The following is a 10,443-nucleotide window of genomic DNA, read 5'->3' on the forward strand; positions in this document are numbered from 1 at the left end:
TGAGACAACGTGTTAGATTAACAACTGTTTCGAAGACTTCGTTTGCCGTTTTAGGCATAATTCAGGATGCGAAACTGTTGGTGGTGGGTGTGGACGTTGGAATCGTTTGCGCTCGTTCGCTACAGACAGCGACGACATGAATACCTAGGTACGTAAGCAATGAAACCGCTATGCCTTGTAAGTGCAGCAATACCTAGGTACGCTCGTGTTTCAGGACATGCTGATTCGCTAAGCGGTGGTTGACCACGTGACTGGCGAATGGATTAGTTTGGTGGTTGCCGAATTGCCAGAACGGCAAATTGCCAACCTGGCAATTCGCGCAAACTCCAAGCATCGCATTCTTCAAATTCCTAATACACCTGTTTGCAACTCTAGACATTCCTAGGTATTAGAAGTAGCAGAATGTAAATATCTACATATTAGCAAAACTTTAAAATACTTAATATCTATTTTAAGAAAAAGCTTTTAAAGATAATTAGTAAAGTATAGGTTTTATAGTATAGTAAAAGTAAAAGATTATAGTTTTATAAAAGCTAAAATATTCTTATTAGCTAAAAGCTAAAATAGTAATTATATAAAAGTTAAAATCTAAAAATAATAGTTTTTCTAAATATACTAAAAGCTAAGATAGTAATTATTATAAACATAAAACTCTTTATATAAGTAATTTAAAAAAAAAAAAAAAAGCTAAACTAGAAAAAGTAAGAAAATAAAAGTTTTATATTAAAGCTATTTCTAAAATAGTAAAAAGCTAGTATAGTAAAAGTTTATAAATAAAATATTATTATTTTTAGAATTAGTAAAGTAGCTAATAACTAAGATAGTAAAAGCTTAAAAGTAAAAAGTATAACTTTAAGTAATTATAATTTTAATTAAAAGCTAAAATAAAACTACTTATAAAATTAAAACTTTAAGTATAAGTAATAAGTAGACTAGCTTAATAATAAACTACTAAAAGCTAAAAAGAAAAAACTTTTTACTTTTCTTATAAGTAGACTAGCTATTAGCTAATTTATATATTATTTAAAATATAAAAGTTTTAGTTATAAATAAATATAAAGTAGCTAAAAGCTAAAATAGTAAAAATAGACTATAGATATTTTAAATATTAAATATCTAGTAAAATAACTAAAAGCTAAAGTAGTAAAAGTTAAGAATTAAAAAGTTTAATATAAAGTAATAAGTAAACTAGCTAAAAAATAAAGTAGTAGAAGTTAATAATTAAAAATTTTAAAATTAAGTCTTTAGTAAACTAGCTAAAAGCTAAAGTAGTAAAAGTAAAAAAATAAAAACTTTAATAGTAAGTAATAAGTATACTATTTAAAAAATAAAGTAGTAAATATTAATAATTATAAACTTTAAAACTAAGTAATTACTTAAGTAGCTAAAAGCTAAAGTAAAAAATATTAGTAATTAAAAACTCTAAAATTAAGTAATAAGTAAACTAGCTAAAAGCTAAAGTAGTAAAAGTTAATAACTAAAAACTTTAATATTAAGTAATAAGTAAATTATCTAAGTATTAAAGTAGTAAAAGTTAATAATTAAAAACTTTAAAATTATATAATAAGTAAACTAGCTTAAAGCTAAAGTAGTAAAAGTTAATAATTTAAAACTTTAATATAAAGTAATTAGTAAACTATCTAAAAGCTAGAGTAGTAAAAGTTAATAATTTAAACTTTTACTATTAAGTAATTAGTTAATTATCTAAAAGCTAAAGTTATAAAAGTAGAAAACTAAAACTATTAATATTTAGTAATAAGTAAACTAGCTAAGAGTAAAAGTACTAAAACTAAAAAACTAAAAGCTTTAATATTTAGTAATAATTAAACTAGCTAAAAGCTAAAGTAGTATAAGTTAATAATTTAAAGCTTTAATATTAAGTAATTAGTAAATTATCTAAAAGCTAAAGTAGTAAAAGTAAAAAATTAAAAAGTTTTATATTAAGTAAGTAGTAAATTAAGTAAAAGCTAAAGTAAAAAAAGTTATAATTTAAAAGTATTAATATTAAAGAATAAGTAAACTTAGTAAAAAATAAAGTAGTAAGACTTAATAATTAAAATATAATAAATCTAGTAATAAGTAAACTAACTTAAAACTAAAAGTTTAAAAGTTAATAAGTTTTTTTTATACTTAAAGTAATTACTAAAGTAGTAAGAAGTTTAGATAATAAGATAATAAAAGCTTAAGATTATAATTCTAGTTATTAGTATATTAGCTTTTAGCTAGTTAAGTTAGTTTTATAAAGTTAAAACTATAAGTTTATTCTATATTTATATTAATTAGAAGTTAAAATAGTAATTATAATAATTCTTTAACTATATATATTTATAACTAGTAAAGTAGTTAAGACTTAAATACTAAAATACTAAAGCTAGCTTAAAGCTAGAGTACTATTAATAAAGAAGTAATTATTATCTTATTATTACTACTAGTAAGTTAGCTAGTTTTAAGATTAGTAGAAAAGAAAGATATTAACTTATTAACTAAACTAATAAATCTTATACTAAAAGCTAATATAGTAGTTATAATACTAGTAAGTATACTTTATTAAATAATTAAAAAATAGCTAAAGGTTGTTGTACTATACTGTTGTATGTTTTTGGAAAAATCTTCTTTTTGCTTCGGTCCGCCGATGTGCCGATCTCATCAAACCTATCAACAACACCCTACCATAGCCTTTCTCTTTGCGTGCCCACCTCCCCTTGTACCAAGAAGCTCCCCTCAATTGTTACCAGGAAGCTCCCCTCAAGCTTGTTACGCGTCATCCTCCTGACTAACCTGCTGCACAAGATCCCGTCTCGCCCGTCTGGCCCCAGTCTCCGTGGTGTCGGCCTTCCAGAAAAGCGACCCGAAAACCCAAAGAGCCCGTAGAGCAGTGGCAACAGCAATCACGATGTTGGTCATCTGGCCAACTGCCTTGAAGAATGAACTTGGGCGGATGGCATATGCCGACATCAAGCTTTCCGCGGCAGATAACGAGAACAGCGAATACAAGCCGGCCTCGATGTACGAGAGGCTTGTGGTAGCAGCTATCTGGGAATATTTCAACCCTCTGTACCAACCGAAGCCCTCTCGAAAATCTTGAATGCCGGGGCAAAGCTCGCATCGACTGTGCAGTCGCCAATCCTTGCATGACTCGCAATTATTGGTACCACATGGCAAACACCGCTTTGGGTCAATTGGGATCAGATCTCCCCATCCCTCAGGTAGTCCTGACAGTATCTGCGCGTTACAGGACGAGCAATCGTTCTTTCCACAAGGAGTGCACCATTTTGCATTGCAATTTCGGCAGCCATTGCATTCGTCGCAAATAACGCATTTGCAACAGTTGGTAAACCCCCTGGTGCATGCTTCGCACTCCGCACACGGATATATCTCTTCCTGTCGTTTTGCGTTGTCAAATGAGAAAGACTTTAAGCTTGCGATCGTACAGCTGTGGATGACGGTGATAGCTCTAAGCGCATAGTAAGTCCAGATAGCCTGGTGGTCGTCCCGATGCCCATCGTCGCAATTGCTTATCCAACCCCACCAAAAAGCCGACACGCAGCTGCACTCGTCGGTCGCTAGGCCGTTCTTCGTGAAATTGTTGATAAGCATTCCAATTGCGACCATGCCGGCTGCCTGTCCAACTATTACGGTATATGTTTGCCATCTTGAAGCGAGTGTTTGTTTGGTGACTAATTGGATGGAAAGAGCACTGTTCTGCGCGTCGAGAATCATCAAACCGAGGATCGAATCGACTGGGGAGAGTTGATGAGCGTGGCCGGGTATTAAGAGAGCTATCGCGAGCGCAACATGGGTTACAAGAAGTCCTGCTCCGACTTCTTGTATCGCACTGTGAGCTGGGTTCAACAACCCAAAGAAGGCAATAAGCCCCAGAATAACGATTTGAGTCCAAGTTGCTACTCGAACACCGTCTCCAACAATGTCGGCATCTGCGGTCGCGCAGCGGTCGTCAAAGGTTCGCATCGTGTAAGGATTTTTGGAAATGTTCACGAAGCCAAAGACCATGATGACGAAGCCCATGGCTCCGGAGATACATTGTGTGATCGTTTCAACGTTCTTCCTCTGTCGCAAAGAAGGAGAGTACTCCGCTATTGTCGAGACTACGATCGCGCATAGTCGTAGCGCTAGAATGGTCTTCCCAGAAACAAGAGCGAGAGTCGATTGCCAGACCATCTCAAAAATAATAGCTTATACTAAGCAAACAAAGAAGGAGTCTCAAAGACCAAAGGGAAAGCAACGATATGTTGTAGGTATCCGGTAAAACACCTCCAGTTTTGGGGGAACTCACCGGTAAACCGGAAACATCGTCAATAAGTACGCACACGACGTATGTCGACCCACGCTTCTGGCAAACTCGGCGTGTACCTTACCTTGATAATTGGCTAAGATCTGAGTCTTTCGCTTATCGATGCAGTGGGCTGCATGGAGGCGCAAAGCTAAACTCGATTATTCCGTCATGCACTTACGGGTACCCCGCATCCCAACACGTAGTTTTCCAGCTGACGTTTTCCACGGGCTTTTCTATTCCCAATGGAGGGATTAGAGCTTAACATTCCCTCTCTATACACGGATGTCTTCTATCACCAGTGATTACAAAGCCCAGTCGTTGCGAGGTTCTGTCATGACTTCTCAGTTCCGATGGCCATTCTCCTTGAGATATCTATACACGGTGGATGAGTTGAGACCGTCTTCGCAACAGCCGTTATCAACACCGGTAGCTGTTTCACAACGATCAAATCAACGTCACACATTCGAATGGCCTTTCTCCTTGAAATACCTCTATACCGTTGACGAGTTCAGACTGGGGTCGTCATCAACACCCCTATCTCTGTCATCGGTGGTTGCGGATGTGCCAACTTTACCAGGGAAAAGAGGCATTACCTCCGTCGAAGTTGACGCTACGGGTGTAGCGTCATCAAGCGGAAAGCGGAAGACACCACCTGTCTATGCTAGCGAAGAGGAAAGATTAGACTTTGAATATAAACAGAGGGCCGCAAGGTTATTGCATGCATATCAAGTGCAGGCGAAACGAAGAGTAAGCTAAATCTATTTTTTATGACTTAGTCTTGTCAGGATACAATTTACTAACTAATGGAACCAAAGCGCTATGTACGCACAATTCTACTTCTGTTGCCTTTTCTAGTTCTTGCTTTGTATCCATCCCCGGCTTTCGTAAGTCTCACTCTTTTGCTCATTGGTAGTCTTGCCATGTTATTTCCCTTAGTTTCAGATTATGTCCTCGATAGACCGGAGTCTAGAAGTCAAGATACAATCAGGTCCTCTCGAAAAGAGAAGTATCGTCAACGCAAGAGCTCGCGGGTAAATAGTTGGCGCGACACCGCCATGGATATCCCAGGTGGGACTACCTCCTGAATGTTGAACAACAAAGGTTGTGGTTCCAGCTCATGTCTCAAAGTAGACAGCACGAGTGGGCTGGCAGGCTGTATAAGAGACGGTTGTTTTTTATCGGGTTGTTGAATGGCGCAGATGATAATCTTTCATGAATCAAAGACCGCGCCCGTCAATGGGACAGAAGTACTACACGAACGTCATGAGCAATTATCAGACCATCCCTTTGACTAAAACCCTAGTTCCGAAAAGCCACATCTAATGTCGATGACAGAACGCATACTAGTGCAGGAACTGCCATAATAAGTAAATTCTGACCAAGCAAGATTTATCACCGATCAAGCAGAGTCTGACATCTAGATCATCGACTGACAAGGTCGATAGACTTCATAAGCTGTCTGACCCCCAGCACAACGCAGCAGACAGAGCGAGCAAGTCTTGTTGCAAATGAGTCTTCGCATTGCGAGACCAGGCTAGCGCCGGCACAAATCTAATGTGTGAACCGACTTGAAACTTTGCGTCAGCGCCAGACAGTTTACCCACATCGCGGCCAGGATGAGGAGATGAAAGATCTGATGTGAGGAGCCGAAAAAGTCGAACTTGCCCGGAGCGAACATTTCGGGAGGCCGAGTCTGCATGTGATGGTCAGTTCACGTGTCTCTCCCAGTACAAGAGTCAATGATCTCACTTACCGCGAAAATGAGAGTGCCGGTTGCATACAACGAAAGCTCTATCAAGTACCATTTCATTCCCATGTAATCAAACATGTACTTGGAACCGTGTAGGCCGACTCCATGCAGTAAGGGAACGAAGGCTGATAGTCCAAAGAGGAAGAAGGCGATCACTCTCAGAGTGCGCCAGCGCAGTGTCCTGAACTTCGGTATCGAGATCAAAACAACGCAGGCCGAGCCGGAGACTATGGTCTGGGGAACGTATCAGTATATTGCAGACCGGTCTATGCAGGGTGACTCACAATGACCCAGTGTAAGATCCGGAAAGCCGGCTGACAGATGAAGAAGTAGTAGATAGCCGCAACGAATGTGCCAGCGATAATGACGGCAATACCAGTCAGATCCATTACATGCCACAACTGTTCCACTCTGTGCGAGTGGGGTTGCATCAGGTGGTAGACAGCACTGGAAAGCAGACAAAACTCGCAAGAGAAGAAGAAGATGGTGAACATAATCCAGTCTGCTGGCAGCACGTTGTGGTACTGGGGCTCGGCCAGAACCCGCATGTAGATATATGCGACAGGCCATACCAGTATTGCGCCGATCAAGTGAGTGTATATGTTGCAGGTCTCGTTGTGGAGGTAGGTCAGGCTGAGGAAGATGTCCTTGTAGTCTGGCTTTTCTGGTCGATAGCCGGTATGGATGAACTCGTTGTCTCGAGACCACTCTTGGATCTCGTCGTAGGTGAGGAGCTTGGGCTGTCTTGAGGAATAAACGGTACCCTTTTCCATGGTGCCTATATCGGCGGCTGACGAGCGTCGTTTCTTAAGGCGGACTCACGTCGCGGATTTCTATCGTGTGCTCGGAAGTGGAATGGTTGAAAGGCGTATAGTGAGATCTGCGGTCAGATAAACCAGAATACTAATGTCTGTGGTCAACCAGGAAATTATCGTCTTTGACTCAGACTTGGGCCTGGTCCTGGTCCTGGTCCGGGCTGATGACAGGAGTTGCGCTCTAGTATGCGGGATGATGGTGATAGCTTGGAAGACAACTGCTCGTAGCCATTTCGCACCAGACATTGAAATGCAAGATCCATAATGACACCAAATATCCTTCTACTTGAATGCAAACGCTGATGCATTCAACGTGCAAACGACGGGTGACGGGTGACACGGAAATTCGCTAGAAGTCATGTCGCATTAAGCAACTGCATACACACTGCGGAGTTTTAGCGAGTAGGTAGAATCCAAGACGATGCATACTCCTAGTCAACCTTTTTGTGGGATAAGACACGCATTGTGGCCAGCTTTGGAAGTGACGAGTGAAGAGTGACGCGTTGGCTCGAGGTTGGGCGACGCGCACGGGCGGCGTCAACCCCGCCGAGGTCAACACCAATGGACTCGCGACTAAACAGGGCGCCATCATGGCCACACTACACCGCGAGCGCGTCGAACACGCGTTGAACGAGCTGCTGGTCCGCATCGTGCCCGAAGATCCCAATGAGAACGAAGACGAGGCCAACCAGCGCTTTGAAGATGCCTACGAGTTTGCCCTCGACGAGCTCACGACTGCGGGCGATGCTTCACTCGTTCCCGACGTCCAGCACATCGCCAGCCTGATAGACCGCAAAGGTGCGTGCAGCAAGGTGAATCGTGTGTCTTTCGCTAATATGAGACAGTCTCGGGCCCCAACAATGACCAGCGCAAGAGCGCGCGTCTGCATAACCTTCTCTCGCGCCTAGAAACCCAGAGCGTCCTCGACCAGAAATGGCGCATGCTCTACTTTCTCTACAACCTCTCCGACAATGCCGAAGCACCTCATGAGCCGCCACCCGCCCAAGATAGCCGCAGCTTCTCGCGCGAACCCACGACGCCTTCCAAGCGCCAGAGCGTGGCAGCCTCATCCCACGCCATCCAAGACGCCTTTGCAAAGCCCGGCCTCGCCCAGCTGCCTGTCAATGCCGGATCGCCCAAAGCACCCACATCTACACGTCCAGCTTCGATAGCTGAGAAGCCAGAGAAGCGCAGACGGCCTGACACCGCCAAGGAGCAGCAGCAGGCCAATGGTGGACATGTGGAAAAGGCAGAGACGGGGCCCTCTGAGCCGACTTTGCTGCGAGAGCTACCTTTCACACTCCAGGGCTATTCATCGACGAACCTCGCATTCCCCTCGTCGACCGCCCTCAAGCTCCCTACTACCCTCCCGGTACCCATCGTCAGCCTCCTGCACACCCTCGCTGAACCCGCCATACTGTACAAAGGCTTGGCCGAATTTGTCGAGGCGAGCGATGGCGGTCTGATCGAGCAGAGCTTCCGCGCAGCTCTAGCCAAAGAGCTGAGAGCATACCTGGGCCTGGTCGCGACCTTAGAAGGACAAATCAAGAGAGCGCTAGCACAGCTGAACGAAGCTTCAACACCCCAAGGTGTCAGCAAGGCCGGAGTCACCCTCAAGCGATGCGTCATCTGGATAAGAGAACCGACCATGGGCTTGCGCTTGATGAGCCTGATGGTCGAGGAATCCAAAAGCAAGAAGGGCGGCGAGCTCATAGCCCTCATCCATTCCTTCTCCCTCAACCACGGCGACCCGTACGTCATGAACTTTGCCGAGCGCCTTCTCTCCGATGTCACGCGACCCTTCTACGACATGCTCCGGCAATGGGTATACGACGGCGAGCTCGCAGATCCCTTTGGCGAATTCTTCGTCTCGGAACAAAGCGAGGATGACATCCTTGAGGCGAATGGGAACGAGGGCAAAGGTGGCGCGACAAGTGTCTGGGAAGACAAATACAGGCTGAATGACAAAATGGTACCGACCATCGTTACCGACGACTTCGCCAAGAAAGTCTTCCTTATCGGCAAGACCCTCAACTTCATTCGCTATGGGTGCGGGGACGCAGCATGGGTCGACACATACTCCAAGGAAGCTTCCAAGGAGCTGCAGTACGGCGACACTGCGAATCTCGAGCGTTCCATTGGCGACGCCTATAAGACCACCATGGCTCGTCTCATCGATCTGATGGGCAACAAGTTCAAGCTATTTGATCATCTCCAGGCTCTCAAGCAGTATATGCTGCTCGGCGCTGGCGACTTCATTGCCGTCTTGATGGAATCACTCTCCTCCAACCTTGATCGACCAGCCAACACGCAATACCGCCACACCCTCACTGCCCAACTCGAACATGCCGTTCGCAACTCCAACGCCCAGTTTGACACCTCAGATGTACTGCGCCGCCTCGACTCACGCATGTTGGAGCTATCACATGGCGAGATCGGATGGGATGTCTTCACGCTCGAATATAAGATTGATGCGCCTGTCGATGTCATTGTCACGCCATTCGGCTCCAAGCAATACCTCAAAGTGTTCAACTTCTTATGGCGTGTCAAGCGCGTCGAGTTCGCTCTTGGCTCAACATGGCGCAGATGCATGACTGGTGCGCGTGGTGTTCTCGGCACCGTAGCTGACAAACTCGGAGCGGATTGGAAGAAAGCACGCTGCGCAATGGCTGAGATGGTACATTTTGTCAACCAGCTGCAGCACTATATCCTGTTCGAAGTCATAGAGTCATCATGGATCGATCTCCAACGAGCGCTCAATAAGCCAGAGAGCACGCTGGACGACATGATTGAAGCTCATGCGATATACCTCAACAACATCACACGAAAAGGTCTTCTCGGGAGCTCCAGCATCGACTTCACGGGGCAGCTCCACGAGTTGTTGAAGACGATGCTGGCATACAAGGATGCGGTCGATGGCTTGTACTCATTCTCAGTCGCTGAGTTCACGCGCCGACAAGAGCACGCGGCCAAGATCGAGACACGTACAGCAGCAGGTCGGTGGGGTCTTTCTGAAAAAGATCGCTCATCTTCAGATCCCTTCGCTCCCTCACACTCTCGTGCGGCTTCTCGCCAGGACGAATCGCCTTTCCCACCCCCGCTCCTCAAGATCGGCATGACTGGTTCGGCCGAAGACGACGTTCTGCCAGCACTACAAAAGCGTTTGAGTCAGTTGACGGAAGACTTCCGAGCAAGAATCAGCATCCTGCTCGGAGACTTGGTACATTCGCCTGACGGCGAATTGAAGATGCTGGCTGTCAACATCAACTTCAACGATGTGTACAAGCCGGAGCGAAGACGTAGGAAAGGTTCGCAGAGGCGAGAGAAGGAAAAGGAAACGCCCAGGGTTGCACCTGCTGCAGGATGAGGTGATGCATAAGACGGCGTTCGATGCTCTATTTGATACCCGACTACTTGATACCATCCGTAATACGACCTTTCTGTGGAAGACAGGTTCGGCAGTTTCTTGTGCAAAGCGTGATGCAATGTAATGTCAACATCACAAGCTGATGAACCCTGGCTGAGCTTACTGAATCACATAGGTGGGTCGACGAGGATGTAGGGACACATCCGATAGCGCGCGC

At 44.1% G+C, this 10,443-nt stretch overlaps 2 protein-coding genes across 2 annotated transcripts; one reads left to right on the forward strand and one right to left on the reverse strand.

Moving 5' to 3' along the window:
• Positions 1 to 5,828: 5,828 nt before the first annotated feature.
• J4E79_011693 (uncharacterized protein) lies at positions 5,829 to 6,817 on the reverse strand (the record flags this gene model as incomplete). Its single annotated transcript, XM_049360522.1, has 3 exons — positions 5,829 to 5,987; positions 6,048 to 6,278; positions 6,329 to 6,817. 3 exons carry the CDS (start codon positions 6,815 to 6,817, stop codon positions 5,829 to 5,831), a joined length of 879 nt encoding a protein of 292 aa, XP_049205063.1.
• A 632-nt stretch (positions 6,818 to 7,449) lies between these two features.
• On the forward strand, positions 7,450 to 10,226 carry J4E79_011694 (uncharacterized protein; the record flags this gene model as incomplete). Its single annotated transcript, XM_049360523.1, has 2 exons — positions 7,450 to 7,657; positions 7,705 to 10,226. The coding sequence occupies 2 exons, from the start codon at positions 7,450 to 7,452 to the stop codon at positions 10,224 to 10,226; spliced, it is 2,730 nt and encodes a 909-aa protein (XP_049205064.1).
• Positions 10,227 to 10,443: the final 217 nt, after the last annotated feature.

This window comes from Alternaria viburni (assembly GCF_023758015.1).
Source record: "Alternaria viburni strain BMP 2772 chromosome Unknown scaffold_46, whole genome shotgun sequence".
In the NCBI taxonomy this organism is placed as follows: Eukaryota; Fungi; Ascomycota; class Dothideomycetes; order Pleosporales; family Pleosporaceae; genus Alternaria; species Alternaria viburni.